This window comes from Eublepharis macularius, chromosome 18 (assembly GCF_028583425.1).
Source record: "Eublepharis macularius isolate TG4126 chromosome 18, MPM_Emac_v1.0, whole genome shotgun sequence".
Taxonomy (NCBI): domain Eukaryota; kingdom Metazoa; phylum Chordata; class Lepidosauria; order Squamata; family Eublepharidae; genus Eublepharis; species Eublepharis macularius.
In genome coordinates this window covers 30,600,024-30,617,656 of record NC_072807.1, presented here as the reverse complement: position 1 = coordinate 30,617,656, position 17,633 = coordinate 30,600,024, and the positions used below count along the sequence as shown (strand labels likewise).

At 48.4% G+C, this 17,633-nt stretch overlaps 1 protein-coding gene across 1 annotated transcript in view; it reads right to left on the bottom strand.

Moving 5' to 3' along the window:
• Positions 1-17,633, bottom strand: part of AP3B2 (adaptor related protein complex 3 subunit beta 2) — a 55,902-nt gene that overhangs the window by 25,093 nt on the left and 13,176 nt on the right. Inside the window, exons 2-13 of the mRNA XM_055002544.1 lie at positions 15,902-15,977; positions 15,528-15,602; positions 15,129-15,224; positions 13,348-13,508; positions 11,708-11,774; positions 11,012-11,194; positions 9,712-9,888; positions 8,664-8,761; positions 8,146-8,200; positions 7,648-7,719; positions 6,685-6,747; positions 6,457-6,589 (exon numbers count right to left, since the gene is read on the bottom strand). Of these exons, the coding sequence (XP_054858519.1) occupies positions 6,457-6,589; positions 6,685-6,747; positions 7,648-7,719; positions 8,146-8,200; positions 8,664-8,761; positions 9,712-9,888; positions 11,012-11,194; positions 11,708-11,774; positions 13,348-13,508; positions 15,129-15,224; positions 15,528-15,602; positions 15,902-15,977 (1,256 nt within the window). The remainder of the gene's footprint in view (positions 1-6,456; positions 6,590-6,684; positions 6,748-7,647; positions 7,720-8,145; positions 8,201-8,663; positions 8,762-9,711; positions 9,889-11,011; positions 11,195-11,707; positions 11,775-13,347; positions 13,509-15,128; positions 15,225-15,527; positions 15,603-15,901; positions 15,978-17,633) is intronic.

The following is a 17,633-nucleotide window of genomic DNA, read 5'->3' as shown; positions in this document are numbered from 1 at the left end:
CAAGATCTTCCGATGGGCTGGGTGAAGCTGGAAGCCACCTTCGATGGGGACCCCTCCAAACTGGGATTTTTCTTAGTACAAGTGGTACAGTTTTTCAACCGTTGGGGGCACCTATTCGGCAGCGAGGCCAGTCAAATCGAACATCTCGGATCTCGTCTACAGGGCAAGGCAGCAGACTGGTATGTAGGACTATATAATGTCGGGGCCCCAGAACTTGATACTCTCCAGGGGTTGGTGGATGCTATTCGAGCCCAATATGAAGACCCCTTAGAGGAAACTAGGGCCCGAACAGAATTGCAAGCCATCAAGCAAGGCAGCATGACAGCAAGAGACTATATTACAAAATTCCGACAATTAGCAGCCAAGTGCCCCAGGTGTGAGGAGTCCACCAAAATTATCCTGTTCAAACAAGGCCTTAACCCGAGACTTTTGGACAGAGCCCTCATGCAAGACAATCCCCCCACGCTGTTAGGGTGGATCCAACTTATTTGTGAAGTGGAGAATCGCATATTAGAAGTCCGTTTGGTTGAACAACAACAACAAACGGGACAAAGAAGACCATTAACCTTACAGAGGGCGGCACGGGGAGCTAGCTACGCTACCCGTGGAGCGAGAGATGCTAGATGGCAACAAGGGCTGTGCCTGCATTGCGGACAGGCTGGTCACTTTGCAGCACAATGCCCTTACCGGCCTGTGCAAAGACCTCCGCTCCAACTACGCCGTCCAACTCCGGCTCAGTTTCCTGCGCCCCAACGCCCGACTCCAGCACCCCGGGCGAATAGAGGTCGCGGCACTTCCCAAAGACCAGCCTCAGAGAGAGGGTTGGAAGCGGAAGAAGTCATGGAATATGATCCCGCTTCCCCAACCGCAGAAGTCAATCCAGAAAGTCCCCAGTCGGGAAACGAAATGGATCTGTCGTAAAAGGACCCAAACGACAGATCCACCAGAAGCCCGTCCCTGCACGGGACCGGCCACCTGGGTCCATTTTGTTCATGCCAGTGACTCTACTCAACCCTGAGAGGAAGATGCACATTCGGGTGCAAGCCCTTATTGACTCGGGCTGCTCAAGAGACATTATCGCCCCTGCGTTAGTCAATGGACTAATCCTACCAACCCGGGATTTACAAAATCCAGTAATCTTTGAACAAATGGATGGTACCAATATGAATCCTGTAACAACGGAGACCATCCCAGTAATCACGGGTATGGGGCAACATTGGGAGAAGAGGTCCTTTGTCATCAGCTCTACTGCCAAGTACCCGTTAATTCTAGGCAGTAGATGGCTATGTGATCACAACCCCTATATAGATTGGGCACAAGGATGTATTACCTTCAGTCACACCAACTGTAAAAATCACCGTTGGAATCAGAACTGGGGCGACGATCCAACGCGTAAAGAAAAGGCCCTTCTCACCCAAGAAGAAGTCAGCCAAATACCCGAACCGTATTGGCCCTTCCTAAAGGCTTTCTCGGAGGAGGAAGCGGATACTCTACCCCCGCACAGACGTACGGATTGTGCGGTAGAAATTTTACCCGGAGCCTCACTGCCCAAAGGACGGCTCTATCCCATGAGTCTCCATGAACGTGAAGAGCTTCGGAAATTCATTGACACCAACCTCCAACGCGGATTCATCCGCCCGGCTGCCAGCCCCCACGCCGCTCCGGTCCTCTTCGTGAAAAAGAAGGATGGCGGACTCCGACTGTGTACTGATTTCCGAGGGTTAAATGCGGTATCCACAAACAACGCCTATCCTATACCGCTCATCCGAGACCTTCTCAACGTCGTGGCCCAAGGTAAGATCTTTACAAAATTAGATCTAAAAGATGCTTACTTCCACGTTCGTATTAAGGCAGGGGATGAGTGGAAAACGGCTTTTAATACGCCCCTCGGACAATATGAATACTTAGTTATGCCTTTTGGTTTGACGGGAGCCCCATCCGTATTCATGTCCATGATAAACGAAGTTCTACACGAATTTCTGTACAAAGGGGTGGTGGTGTACCTTGATGATGTGTTAATTTACTCGGACACAGAGGAAGAACATATTCAAACGGTACGAAAAGTCTTAGCCACCCTAATGAAGAATAAGCTACCCATCAAACTGTCCAAATGTGAATTCCATAAAACCGAACTCACTTACCTCGGGTATTGTATCTCCCAAAAAGGTCTGAAAATGGATCCAGCCAAAATACAGGCGATCCAGGACTGGCAGACACCCACCACCCGTAAAGAATTACAATCCTTCCTGGGTTTTGCCAACTTCTATAGAGACTTCATAGCAAATTTCGCCCAAATCACGCTCCCTTTAACAGACTTGCTGAAAACCAAAGATAAAGGGGACCAAGCTAAAAAACCCTCGGCCAAACTGCAATGGACCCCCGATTGCCAAACGGCCTTCGATTGTCTAAAAAAGCAATTTGTAACAGAACCCATCCTCTCCCACCCCAACGAACAATCCCCTTTCATAGTACAGGTCGACGCCAGCGATACGGCGATAGGGGGGGTTTTACTGCAGAAGGGGGAGGATGGTAGGCTGCGGCCGTGTGCATTCTTGTCTAGGAAATTTTCGGAGGCGGAAAGGAATTGGAATGTGTGGGAGAAGGAGGCCTTTGCAGTAAAAGCGGCCCTTACTAACTGGAGACATTGGCTGGAGGGGGCGCGATACCCTTTCGAGGTCTGGACGGATCATAAAAATCTGGAGGCCCTCCGAAGCCCACGCAGACTGAATGCCAAGCAATTGCGATGGGCGGAATTCTTTTCCAAATTCAACTTCACTCTAAATTATCTCCCGGGCAAAACTAACTTTTTGGCAGACGCCCTATCGCGCATGCCCCAACATAAGAGCAAACGGGAGGAGACTGTCGACACTGTCTTCTCGCCTACGCAACTTGGGGGCGTGGTGACTACTCGCAGCCGTGCCAAGCAGCCCCTCCCGGCCAACCAAGAGTGGAAATCGAAACTTAAAACTGAAGTGGAGAAGGAGGGGGATAGGGCTCCGCGAAGCAAACTGACCCAATCCCCACAAGGGGATTGGTTAGCTGGGAGCAAGTTTTATGTCCCAGACAGCCTCAGACTGGAAATTTTGCAGCGCTGTCATGATGCTCCCACTGCTGGACACTATGGGTATCTGAAAACTTTACACCTGATCCAGAGACAATTTTGGTGGCCGGGCATGCGCAAAGACATTTCCCAATACGTTAGTTCCTGCCCTATTTGCCTTAGCGCCAAAACCAGGAAAGGGAAGCCTCCGGGTCTCTTACAACCCTTGGAGACACCAAACAAACCCTGGGAAGTAATATCTATGGACTTTATCACTGATCTACCTATCTCTAAAGGACATAACAGTATTTTAGTTGTGGTAGATCTGTTCTCCAAGCAAGCTCATTTTATCCCTTGCACTGCTATACCCACAGCTCGAAAACTAGCGGATTTGTTTCTAAAACACATTGTAAAATTACATTCCTTTCCGTCCAAGGTGATTTCGGATCGCGGCGGACAGTTCGTTGCCAACTTCTGGCGGGAGCTTTTGAAAATGTTGAATATTAAGCAAGGCATCAGTTCAAGCCACCACCCACAAACCGACGGGCAATCCGAAAAAACAAATCAAATATTAGAACAATTCCTTCGTTGTTACATCAATTTTCAGCAAGATAATTGGGTAGACCTCCTCCCTTTGGCCGAGTTCTCATATAACAACAGTGTACACGCTTCGACGGGAGAGGCCCCCTTCAAAATTGTCTACGGAGCCCACTTCAATCCCTTCCCGTTGGACGCACCCCCTCTCCATTCCTCAAAATTGCCAGATGTATCTTCATGGTGGGGGGAGGCGGCGCAGCAATGGACTCTCATTAAAAAACACCTCGAAAAAGCCAAACTGGATTACAAAAAGTACGCAGACCGCCATCGTGTGGCCGAATGGGAATTGCAACCCGGAGATCATGTGTATATTTCCACAAAAAATCTGAGACTAGCTCAAACAAGCCGCAAACTCGCTCTAAAATTCCTAGGACCTTTTCCGGTGCGCAAGATAATAAATAAAGTGACTGTTGCTGTAACTTTGCCCAAGAACTTGCGCCATGTGCATGATACGTTCCATGTCAGTCTTCTGAAAAGAGCTCCCACAGACAACAAATGGCACATCAAAGCGCCACCCATTCCAACTTTGATTGACGACCAAATACACTATGAGGTACAACAAATCTTGGACTCTAAGCTCAAACGAAATCAGCTTTTTTACCTCATTCGCTGGAAGGACTTTGATTCTGGGTACGATGAATGGGTGAACTCTGCACATGTTCATGCTCCTAGATTAACCAAAGCTTTTCATACTCGCTATCCTTATAAGCCAGGGGGGGATCTATTTTAAGGGGGGCAGAATGTCAGGTCCAGCATGTCTCTAAACTGTACTGACTCCATTTTCTAATGCTTCTAGTGTTTAAGTGCTTTCTCCCCAGGTGCACCAGTTCCCAGGCTGCATTCCCACCAGAGGAGATTATTGTGTCTAACCCCGTTCCACCAAGCATTGGCCTTGAAGGAGAGCAGCTTCCCAGGACTGAAAGATGTTGTTTTGAGAACTGTGGGGGGAGGCTGTTCCAGATGGGTATTGTTACTCTGTATCCTATGCTTGCTCTTCATTGGTAACAATGATCATGTACCATCCTGAGTCTCCTATTCAGGACAGTGGACTATAATGGATCTTTTCTGCAATAAAACTTCCTTTGCTAGACATTGGACTTATTCTTGCCTCTAAAGGGAATCTTGCAGAGAGTACCTTATCTAGCCACAGTCTGACAGCTCTAACGATGCTCCGATCGTCCCTCCCATGTCCTTGGCTCTCCGTTTCCCACGCTTGCTTTTATCTGATGTGTGTGTGGGGGGGGGGAGATAATGCAGCTCGAGCATGTTACCACATTGTCTGGACAAGGGGGTGCATTTTTCCCCCAAGGTCTCTTTTTAGGTATTGTTAACACAGACTACAGTCTATAGGGATCTCTTTTTCAGACTAGTCTATAGGGATCTATTTTGATTCCCTTCTAATGTTAATGGAAAACCAAGCTTTCAGATTCCTAAAACAAAGACTGCTAGATATTAGCTGATTCCGCACACATTGGATAACGCACTTCCAATCCTCTTTAGATAATTTAAAACTGAATTTTTTGAGTGTAAAACAAAAAATCCACTTCCAAATGATAGCTAAAGTGCATTGAAAGTGCATTATCCAACGTGTGTGGAATCAGCCAATGATAGGCAAACCCTCTGCTCTCTGGCACAGAAGACCTGCTCCCCACTGGAGTTTGGAATCATCTCTAAGTACAAAAGCCCTGCCGCTTATTTCTCATTGCTGTCTTTCCCTTGCCTACGCCGAGCTTTTATGCTTGCACGTTTTAACGTTTTATCCTCCGACATTCTGTTTGGGAGATTTACAAACACACCCTACCCCAAAAGATTATGTCCTTGTGGAAGGATGCAACCCGAATCCATACTTCACGTTTTATTTTATTGTGACTTTTATGTTCACGTGCGGGACTCCTTGATTAGCCCTCTGCTGATCAATCGTCAGGGTCAATCTGACAGAGGATTAGTTTCTTTCCTACTACCAGATCATTGTCCCCACACTACATATACGGTTGCATTGTATTTCTCAATTGCCATGTGGATTAGGGAGCATACAGTAAATTCTGTCGACTGATTTTGCTGTTCTTTTGGTTCCTGCCCTGCTCGTTGTAAATTGTTTTATTGAATGCCAATAAAAGGTTGCTGATGATGTTACGATGCTTTGTTTCCAGATTTCTGTAATTCTGGTCCTATTACTTCATATATCAGATGTCTTATTTTATTGACTATACTGACTTAACATTGTGTGATCTGCTTTGAATCTCAATGAGAAAGATTTTAGGTGGGTAGCCGTGTTGGTCTGCAGTAAAAAAGCATGGTTTGAGTCCAGTGGCACCTTAGAGACTGATGAGATGGGCAGGGCATAAGCTTTCCAGAGTAAGAGCTCTTTTCTTTTAGATATTCTTCCTCCCTTCTTCAGATATTCTTCAAGTATCTGAAGAAGGGAGGTCTGACTCTCAAACGCTCATACCCTGAAAAATCTTGTTGGTCCCCAAGGTGCCAGTGCACTGAGCTCGCGCTAATGAGAAAGGAATACTATAAGTAACATAAATAAATAATAAAAGACCCTCCAAAAGCGCTCTGGTGGCCATGCAAGGGAAAAGGCAGCTGACGGAGGCATGTGTGCAGAAAACTCCCTGTGGGTGTGTGAATGCTTCAGTGTTTGTAGCAACAATGAATGCAAAATGGAGAATCCTTGCTGTGCGGATGCACACAAGGATCCCCCAACCGGAATCTCTGCAGGGATCCACCTGCAAACAGCCCTTCTGTTCCCACACTGCCCCAGGCCCCCAGTCCGTCCTCTCCCGGCCAGCCCACGGTGGCAGCTCTGGGATTCTCACCATCTCGGTTGGACAGCAGCTGCACCAACCCATTAAGGCAAGTGTCCCGCACTTTGCCGATGTTGGTGGCACAGCGGCCAATGGCCTGGATGGTGGCTGCCACAAAGTCTTTGTCCATGCTCCGGATGTAGGTCTGCGGAGAGAGAAAGCACAGAAACTCTCCAGCACTCACAGGCCAAGATGCAGCCAGACCTGTCGCCCTCTCCTCCGTTGGTCGTGGGGCTGTACCTGGAACTCACGTAGGATGGTAGAGATGTTCGTCTCATTTGCAAGGTTGGTCAGGACTTCCAGCTGGTTGGAGGAGAAGGAAAAGGAGGAATTATTGTTCCCAAGCAATGTAACTGCACCCAGACATGCACTTAGATTATACAGACAGGGATTCCAAAGCAAGTCCAGTAGCGCCTTAAAGGCCAACAAGATTTCTGGGGTATGAACTTTTAAGATTCAAAGCTCCTAAGGGAGTATTGTCGAAGGCTTTCACGGCTGGAGAACGATGGTTGTTGTGGGTTTTCCGGGCTGTATTGCCGTGGTCTTGGCATTGTAGTTCCTGTCACAGTGTCCACTGTGACACTGAGAGATCTCTGTCTTTTGGTGCTACACCTCTGAAGATGCCAGCCACAGCTGCTGGCGAAACGTCACGAACTGCAATGCCAAGACCACGGCCACACAGCCCGGAAAACCCACAACAACCTCCTAAGGGAGCTTGACTGTCTACATGATTCCAGTTTTCATACACATGCAGCCGCATGAGACAGCAGAGAACCTGCTCCTATATCACTTTGATGGTGAGGCTGAAGGCCCACACACCAAAAGACGGATGATCAAGCACCGAGAGACCCTGACCCGACTGAATCTCACCAGGTAATTGTTTTGGGGACTACAAAATGCTCCCTCATACACACGCAAGACAGATACTATAGGATCCCTCGAGTGTGTCTTTGTCTACTGGCGGAATGTACACGCATGCAAACTAGAACGCAGCAAGGGAAAGAGCAGACAGGTTTTCCCAGCTCCATGTGTGCAAGAACAGACACTGCAAGGGGTAGAGGTTGGAACAGAACAGAGTTATGGTGCTGGAGAAGGTCAGGCATCTAACAGTGCGATCCTACGCAGCGTTAGCACAGTCTAAACCCACTGAAATCCATGAGATCAGACCAGAGTAACTCTGCACCGGATTGCACTGTAACTCACCTTGAGGATCTTGATCTGGGTGGGGTCAGTGGATCGGATGTAGAAACTCTTCAGGTAGGGTTCAAACATCCCCTGCAGAGAAAGAAGGGTCAGTTCCCCCAGACAACCCCCCCCCCGGGGCCTCAGAAGACCCTGCAGGTGCTTTTTAGGGTACCCATCATGGCGCAAAGCAAGTTCCGTCTGAACACAGTGGGAAATCCTGCTGCAATTCAGAACCGTCCCCTCCGCACCCGCACAGGTCAAACAGCATTGTGTAGTGGTTAGAGTGTCAGACCGGGAGTCCCAGGTTCGAATCTTCACTTTGCCATGGGAGCTTGCTAGGTGACCCTGGGCCAGTCACATCCTCTCACCATAATCTCTCTCACAGGGGCAGTTGTGAGGACAAAACGGGAAAAGGGAGAAGGAAACTGTAAGCCGCTTTGGGGTCCCCACCTGGGAGAAAAGCAGAGAGCAGATACAGTTCTGCCCATTAGGAGGGGGAGAAAAGGAAACACTCACCCTACGCTTAATAGACATGGTGGCCACATTTTGGAGCACAACATACTGGACCTCGCTGCCATAAGGAAGAGAGACAAGGCGCCGTCAGAGAGGCAGAAACACCCTGGGAACTCACTGCCACCAGCAGTAGTGACAACTGCTATTTTTTTTAAAGCTCTGGTCTGCGAATGGATGTTAATTGCAATCGGCAAGAACAGAATCTCCAAACTCAGAGAGACAGCTGATCTCCGGTTAGCAGATAATGGGGTTAGTCACATGCAGGTCTTGCAAGTGCCCCAGAGTCACCTGGAGAGGCGGGATGCTGAGCCAGAGGCCCTTCTTAACACCTGCCCTCTCTGCAGCTTCTCTGCTCCCAACATTCGGACCAGGCCCCCAAGCAACAACAGGCAAACACAGGTGCAAGAACATAAACAAGAGTTTAGCCAGCTTTCTGAATGTTAGCAGTAATGCATGGCTGCACTTTTCCTAAAAGCAGATACTTTTAGGAAAAGAAGAGAAAAATAAGGGGGGGTACATACCTGTGGCTCCTGAGGAGGCGGACCAAAGCCTTTGCAATTACCCCGACCTCAGCTTTTGGGGCTAAGTGGAAATACAGCTGGGCAACAGACATCACCACCTGCGAAGAGAAAGGGAAGTATTTTGGGTTGGAAGGCCCAGCAATAAGAGAGCAAGCTCAGATTGTATAAGGGGGACACGACAGTCTTATCCAATGGGCAAGAAAGAGGAAAAAGAACAGGTGCCTGCCACCACTCAAGCTTGGGGTTCTGGCATCTGGCTTCTAGCAGTGGCCATTCATGCCCGTCTCACACAGGGCAAGGGTCTGGCAGGGAAGCACAGGGCTGAGGTGGCAATGATTCTGGGGCCCTATCACTGAGTTTTGCCCAGGGCCCCAGAATCACTAGAGAGGGGCACCTTGGTTGCTGCACCAACCACCCTGAGAGGCAGGCACCATCAAGCCAAGTTTCCCTAGCTCCAATAAACAGAAGTCTGGAACTGGATTTTTCTGTGCCCCTGGAAATGGTCCACAAATAGCTTTGGAACTCACTGCCCCAGGAAGCCTGCGTGGCCGCATCACTTTTGGACTTCCATAGCCCAGGGAAGAATGTAGCTTTCCAGATGGCCTTTGGCACAACAGCCTTCTGTTGATTGTTACTGTCAGTAAAAATAATTTTCCCTGCTAGCTTAAAACTTCTGATCTTATATTCAAACTGGCTAGTTTTGTGGTTTTCATCCCCCCCCCCCATTTCTGTTTCTTGTTTTTACTCGATGTATTTCTGTGGTTTTTATATCACAGTGCAGCTCGGCGTAGCTTTAGCACCACAAGGTGCCCCATGTTCCATCGGACTGAAGGCTGGGACAGAAATGTTCCATAACATGGCAAGTATAAAGAGACTCCGTTCTCCTACTTCCGAATCACATGGAGGACAAATAATCTGTGGTTCCCTGGGCAGATCAGGAAGGGGTGGGTTTTCCCCTTCTCCCTCTGGCCTGGAGTGCATTTCAAAGGCAGCGCCATAACCCTCAGGAAGGGAATCCCCCATGGAAGAAGCACAGGGGACGCCTCACCGCAGCATTGCGGCTCTGCAGCAGGGGCTTGGTGTTACGCAAGAGCAGGCGGTGGTCGGGATCCATCACGTATGGCTTGCGTTTCACCAGCGAAGCCGGCTCCGCCTTGTCGTCCTTGGAGTCTTCCTCTTCAGACCCATAGAAAGCCTTTTCGGCATTCTCTTCCAGGAGGGATTCCTGCCGAGGGGCAAGAGAACGAGGGGAACACAAGGTGGGTTGTTCGAGGCTGTTTCAGAGAGTCCCCCACTGCAGCTGGCTCTATGGGAAGAAAGGTGGGGAGGGATCCGGGGGGTGGCAGCCCGTCATCACCATCCCACCTGCCACTCTACCTTCCTCCTTCCCCAGGCATCTTTAAAGACAGACTGGTACACTGCACATACCCATTGGGGATTCCTGAACTCTCGCAAGATCAGGGAAACCTGCCAGGCATGTGCAGCGAACTGAGAATTCCTCAACTCCTGCAAGATACAAGAGTTCAGGAAGCCCCACCAAGCAACGTGTGGCTTATTGGGGATTCCCGAACTTTTGCAAGATGAGAGAGTTCAGAAAGCCCCACTGGTAAACAGGTGGTTTACTGCGCTACCTTTCACGATGGGTTAAATGAGAATATCTCCTGGCAGATGCTCACGTAGATAACATCCCAGACAAGCCCAGGCAGCTTGCTCTGCTATAGTGCATACACGGGAATGGAACTAAAAAGGATATGGAAGGTCGGGATGGTTCTTTAATGTTTATTCGCTAACAATTTAAATGAAGAATTCTTGGTGGTTATGAAATACACAGTGTATGTTAATGCTGGTTCAGTTGTCTAGGTATCAAGAACTCTTTTATGAATTGCACTCTGTACGTGCTCTGTGAAATTGTCCTGTGTTTCATTAATATGTTTTATGAACCTTTGAGATGATGTATCAAATATATTTTTAAATTTTGTATTATTTGGTAGATTCCCCCTTGACGGTTGCACACGAAATGCGTAGGGGTTGCACAATTATTAAAGATTCTTTTTCTTCAGCACTAATTGTTTCTTCATCTTCGTTCAGCCTTTAAAGATGCCAAGGGAATGGTGGAAGGAGAGTCGGCTGCTCCAGCTGCTGGGCGGGGACAGTGAGGGTTGGGGCAGTGAGGACAAAGGAAGGCTTCTCCACTTCTCCCCTTCATGCACACAACTCCCCTCTCCCGCAAGCGACATATTAGACAATACTGCTCAAGGTGAGGGGGCAGAGACCCACAGGCCCTGGGGAGCCACTTTGGTTCTTGCAGGCCGGACTGTCTTGTCTCTCCTGCTGACTCCCTCACTTACGTTTTGGGTAGGGCTCAGGAACTGAGTGCGAGCGTAACGCGTGAGCATGTTGATGATGACCACTTGCCCCCACTCTTCCACGTCGATCAGTAGGTTGCACAGCTTACGGTAGTTCTTGTGGATGAGGTCGATGCGCTCCGGGCAGACCTCCTCAAAGGCCATCACCACGCTACCGGCCACCAGCTGGGCAAGAAGAGGACAAGGGGGAGAGGGGTAAGAAACGGAAGCTGGCTTTGCATTTTGTGCAGGGCTCACGTCGGACCAGAAGGCCACATTTTCTGTTCCCTGGGCAGCCAATACAAGAAATCCGCTGCAGAGCAACCCTAAGCGCAGCTTGGTTTGAACGGACTTTGATGGGCATTACTTAGGACCGCACTGTAAGATGCCAAACTGTCCTTCCAATAGAGAAGCGGGTGGCTCCTTATTGCGGAGGCCGCACAGTGCAGCAGGGGCGCCTGCAGACAAGCCAGGGCTTTCTACAGACTCAGAGGAAACTCCTCCAGGTTTGCAAAGAAATAGCTCCTAAATTCGAAAAGAGAGGGAAAAAAAGAGGGGACAGAAGAGGACCAAGCGTGACCCGGGAGGCTCAAAAGACGGCGTGCAGTCGAGGCATGGTTAACAGGGGAAAGAAGGTGGTGTGTGTGTGTGTGTGTGGGTGTGTGCCTGAAACCCTTCAGAGATGCTAGCTTTACTCACCGTCGTCTTATCTGCCAGCAACTTCTCAATGACCTCTATTAGCTGATCCTTTTGGTCCGAGTCGAGGCTGCAAGGAAGAGACCCGAAGTCGTAATAGTTTAGGTGGGGAGCTGTTTTGGTCTGCAGTAGAACAGCAGCAGGATCTGAGCCCAGTGGCACCTTGGAGGCCAGCCATGTTTTCAGAGTGTGAGCTTTCAAGAGTCAGAGCTCCATTCCTACTCGTGTCTGAAGAAGGGAGCTGTGTCTTTCAAAAGCTTACACTCTAAAAATCTTGCTGGTCTCTAAGGTACCACCAGACTGAAGTCATAATAGGGGACGCCAACAGAGGAAGTAGCTGCTGCAGGGGAGATTTGAGGAAGAGAGGACACCCCTTCCCTTCATCTCAGATGCAATTAATGCGGGGGGGGGGGAATATCACGCCATTTTTTTAAACACACTCTGTAATTTTTTTAAAAATTGGATTTTCTTATTCAGATGTTGGTTTAAGCAACATAAATCACCTTAAGGGCCATGTGGTCCAAAGATGGGCTAGAAATGGTTTTAATATTTTAATTAGTCATTCATTGCCGTCTCATTTTTTTTTGCTATGTGCAAGAAATCCTGACTGAACCCCACCCCTAAGCAGCAACCCAGAAACCCTGGATTGTCTTTTTAAAAGGCCTTAATTTTCTTTTTCTTTCTTTCAAGCTGTTTGTCAAGGAGAAACTCTTTTGCTATCTCCCCTTCCCTACAAAATGAGGAAGCATTCTTTTAAAAGATCAGTTTGACTTCCTGGTACAGTAGGGAAAAAAAATTGTGAAAAAAGAGACAGAAGCCCAGAAATTCAGTACGTCTCTCCATTTCTCAAGGGCCGCCCTTGCCTGGCGGAGTGTTTAGTGTGCCACCCGGCTAGGGAGTAACTGTAAATTCTCTTTCGCGACTAAGCTTCCAAAACTTCCACCGACAGCTTTCAGCTGTTTTCACTTGCTATCACATGAAGGGACGTGCTTCTGAGTGACACAGCTCCAGCTCGGAGAGAGTGACCTACTTAGTCGAAGAAAGGAAGGCCTTTGGTGTAACTCCCTCGTCTGTTTTTAACACGACCTCTCATTTGTCCAAAGAAATATCAGAATGATAATGTGGTATCTAAAGCACGGCCTTTTAAGTGTGCCTCCAAGTTTTTGATTGAAGAAGGCTATACTGGAGTTGGTAGCATTCCAGGAGAAACAGCCCCAAAATGCAGGAAACACTGTATCACGGTACACATTCCCTGGCCTCAAACATAGGGGGAAGAGAATATGGCTCAGTGGCAGAGCTCATGTTTTGCACGCAAAAGGTTCCAGGTACAGCCTCCAGGTAAAGGACACCAGGTGACAGGGAAAACCCCTCATACCTGAGCCTCTGGAGAGCCACCACCGGCTACAGCACAGGATGCTGAGCTAGAGGAACCAATGTTCTGAATCAGTACTGGGTCGATTAATATGTCCCAGCTTACAAGATAATGCAAAACTCAATTCCCGGTTCTACTGCATTTGGAAGCTTGCCTTTTGCTTTGCACTGGAGTAAAGCACAACAGATCTTGCAAGACACAAAGACCAATTTAAGGTTAAGGGTTTGTTGGTGCAGGAGGACAGAAGAAGAAAACTTTTGCTCTCACTTGCCTGTAGAGTTTGGGGATCGCATGAGCTGCCGTCTTGCGCACGTACGGGGACATGTCCGACGCTGCCTCTTTGATGGCTAGCATCATGATCGGGACAATAATGGGCACGCGGATGCTGGAGAGAACCCGGAGGGCGCTGGCCCGGATCAGCTGATTGGGGTCCTGCAGCACAGAAGGAATTTTCAGCTATAAGCGACAGTCATACCATGCCCGCTTCTTTACAACACTAATTCCTCAGATAAACCTCTTTATGATGTGCAGAGGGGTGGGATGGGGGTTCTCTCCAGGGGGAGAAAAACAGATCAGACTCCTTGAAAATTTAGCCCTTTTCTGGCAGAATCTCAGGGCTCAAACCAGACCGTGCTCATCTCAATCAGTATATAAAATGATGGAAGTTTAACCCTTCAACCTCTGCTTTGTTTTGATAACTGAAGCCCATTCGCCCACTCAGCTATTAACAATTTGAAGGGGAAAAGACAGGTCCTTAAAAACGTGGCGTTCCTCCCCTCTTCAAATGCTAAGAACAAATTTAATTTCATTTATTGAATTTCTAACTTGCCCTCCCCGCAACGGGCTCAGAGCAGGTAACGACATTGTTAAAATACAATAACTGCAAGTACAGTATAAAGTACAGCAATATAAAATACAGATGACAATTTAATGCCATAAAAGCATTTCTAACATTAGTGAAGATATTAAAAATACACCTCTTCAGCAATCGAAAAGGGTAGGGCAGACAGGTTACAGATGTTTCAAATTAACAGCAGATCAAGGCCTCAGCACAGAGGCTGACCAGGTAGCCTGCCCAAACCTCAACCACTGCCATAGGCCTGTCGGAACATCTCCATCTTACAGGCCCAGTGGAACTGTAAAAAGTCCCACAGGGTCCTGGTCTTGACGGAGAGAGAGTTCTACCAGGCCGCTGCCAGGGCTGAAAAGGTCCTGGCCCTAGTTGAGGCTAGGCGAATGTCCTTGGGGCCAGAGACCACCAGAAGATGTTGATCAGCTGAATTAAGAGCTCTCTGGGGAGAGAAGGGGAAGCCCAGGTTTAATTAATAAAGCTGAACAGATGTTGAAGGGTTAAATTGCCTCTCCCTTCCTTGCACAAGCCCAAGGGAAATTGAGGCTACATCTTAAATTTTGCATGTCATAGACTACAGACATGCATGTTGTCTCTCTGTCTCAGCCCTCAAGACAGCCCGACACAGATACTTCTTGCCTGTATCGCTTCCAGGTTAATGTCAACAAATTCTGTGTAAGAGTGTTGCTTATCTCCAAGCCACAATGCACCCCTGACTACAGTAGTTAGTTGCAACCGACATGCCTCAAGTGACCACGAAAGCTTGGGAAACCTGTAACTCATTGGGATTTCAGTGGCCAGAGCTGACCAAAAAGTGGTTGGAGGCGGACAGGTGGCTTAGCAAAATGTCTTGAAGTATGTTAGTTTCATCTACGTGGGCAACTGACTGGAAAGACACATATGAGCTTCCCAAACCAAATATGGAAATAAAATGCAAGTTGACTTTGCAACATGGTGGGATCTTGATCTTGCTACGCCCCTTGTGCTTTCCCCCAACCTCTGGCTTGAAACCCCCATACAAGCGCCGAATAACCTCTGGAGGCCTCACAATACAGAAGGCTCTAACTAAAAAGGTAGAGATCAGTCAGATGGCAAACCTGCTGTCCAGCATACAGCCACCCCACCCTAGTCCTGAACACCCCAAGGGAAAATCAGTGCCGATCTAGTCTGATCCCCACCCAGGGAACGCCACAATTTCTGACCTTGAGTCCTCGCTGGAAGGTCGAAATGGAGAGCAAAGCCAAGTCTTGCTGTTCTTCTGCGTATCGGACCAAATAGACATACACAAGCTTCTTTACCTGCCAGAGATACAATGCTGGTTAGACAGGCTTACTCTCCCCACATTCTTGCCTCCCCTACAACGGATGCTTATTTTTGAATGGGAGGTGGTAATAAAATGCAGCAAGGTTGATGGAAATGTCCTTGAACTTGACTGTGCTAATCTCATGCTGTGTAATCCGCCTTGAGTCTCAGTGAGAAAGGTGGACTATAAATGACATAAAAAAAGAAATTTTTAAAACTGAGAGCTGCTTGCAACTTGCATACCTGCGCACATGTGCAGAGAGACTCTTCTCAGGCCCAGGATGAACAGGATTGCTTACCTCGATATTCTTGCAAGCCACGTTTTTCACCACGGCTGGGAAGAGGTCGGACGCGTTCTTGCCTCTGGCTATCATCTGCGAGCAAGAGAAGAAGCAGAAACGGGGTAGCCAGTCAAGATGTCAGCAATCTCAAGGTATCTTCCCCCCCTTTAAATGCCTCTTCCCCATCCCCTCTACGTCAAATTGCAAACCTAAAGGCAAACTATGTTTCAGTGGCAATCTGGGTGGGTGGGTGTGGGTGTGGGAGAGAGAGAGAGAGAGAGAGAAGGGCTGCAATGCCAGGCAAGCGGGGGCAAACTCTTCCCACTGCAGGTGGCCCTACGAGGGCAATTCCCAAGTCTGATGCCATAGCCGAGGAACAAGCAGGGGCTCACCGCTACAATCCTCTTCATAGCCTCCAGCTTCAATGAATCCTTGTTGCTATCCAGCATCTCCTTTAGATCGTCATGTCTGCAAAAGATGGGGGGGGCTTTCATCATGGGGAACACAAGCCAGAGGGGCAGCCGCCCAGATCCGGCTATCTTACTTCAGATCAAAGCATCACAGCAGGTGCGTCTGTGGGGTCAGTGCTCGGTTCTGGGCAATGCGGGGCCAACTTACTCATTGTAGACCCCCAAAGTCAACAGAGAGGAAGTTTATTTTAAGAAGCAAGGCCAAAAAGGCAACTCGCAGGCACCTGAAAATTTTTGATGCTAGTGTAACACTAAAAGGTTGTAAAAATAATAAAGATAGCACGTATTGGGGGTCGGGATTAAAAAAGCAGAATAGGTGTACTTTCTACTGTTTGTAACTGATATGGCGACCTTGGGTCGGTCAGACTTTTCCAGCTTAACCTACTTCTCAGGGTTGCTGTGAGGATAAAATGGAGACGGCTGAAAACCACTTTGGGTCCCTGTTGGGGAGGAAAGCAGGACACGAAGGAAATAACATAACGAATAAACAAGTGCATATCTGGCCCTTACTGATCCCTGCCTCTCGTCTCTCCTTCTTTTGATTCCCAAATGTAAAAGTTACCACTGTAACCACCGTCCCATTCATATCCTAAAGCCCCACACAGGGGGATGCTGCAAAATAAATGAATCATACTATTAATCCTAAAAAAAGCTCTCCGTGAAAAGGTGGGCAACCGCATTTGCATTGCCAAACCCTATATGTAAGCTCGGAATCGGCTTTTCCACCAGGCCCGGAGAACAGCTTCCATCTTTCAGGATAACATTGTGCAGGGGTCATTTCGTAGAAAAAGAGCTGGAGGAACTCATTAACGTAACTTATTAGCATAACTCATTAGCATATGCCACGGCCCTTGACATCCGCCAGAAGTCTGTCATTAGCATAACTGATCTGCATATATCCAGAGGAGTTAGCCGTGTTAGTCTGTAGGAAAAATCAAAAAGAGCCCAGTAGCACCTTTAAGACTAACCAATTTTATTGTAGCATAAGCTTTCGAGAACCACAGTTCTCTTTGTCAGATGCATGGAGGGCAGAAAGAAACTGGTCAAATATAGAGGAGGAGAGGGGAGGGGAGGAGGAGAGGAGGGATGTAAACAACTCCTTTGATATGGAGATGCACACAGCTCCTTTTGATGTGTGGCATATGCCACACACCCCTGACAACACCTATCCTGGCTGTTTTGGACCCAATCCTGACCATTCAGGACCGAAACTGGGCCCAAAATGGCAAAAGGGGGCTGAAAATGGCTGAAAAGGGGCCCAAAATGGTCAGGATCGGGACACTGCTGAGTGGGAGAGTGATCCACCACCCATCAGAGGCCAAATCCAGGCCGAAACGGGCCCAAAATGGCTGAGAGTCAGGTGGGCGGGGCCACCTGACATGTGACCTCTTTGGGGAACTGCCGGAACTGCATTCCTGCACGTTCCCCCTCAAAATGAGCCCTGGCATTGTGCCACCACTTTGTAAACTTTGACGGCACTCACACAGACTAGCGAGTTGCATCCACCCAGCTCAGATCACACCAGCTAGCGATACGGCCAACTGTTTCATCTTCTTACTCTCTACAGTCTACAGTCTTCCCTGCGTGCACACACAGGCACATGCTAATTCCAGTAGCAAACAGAGACATTCCAGCAGCATCCCAAGGGCGTTTG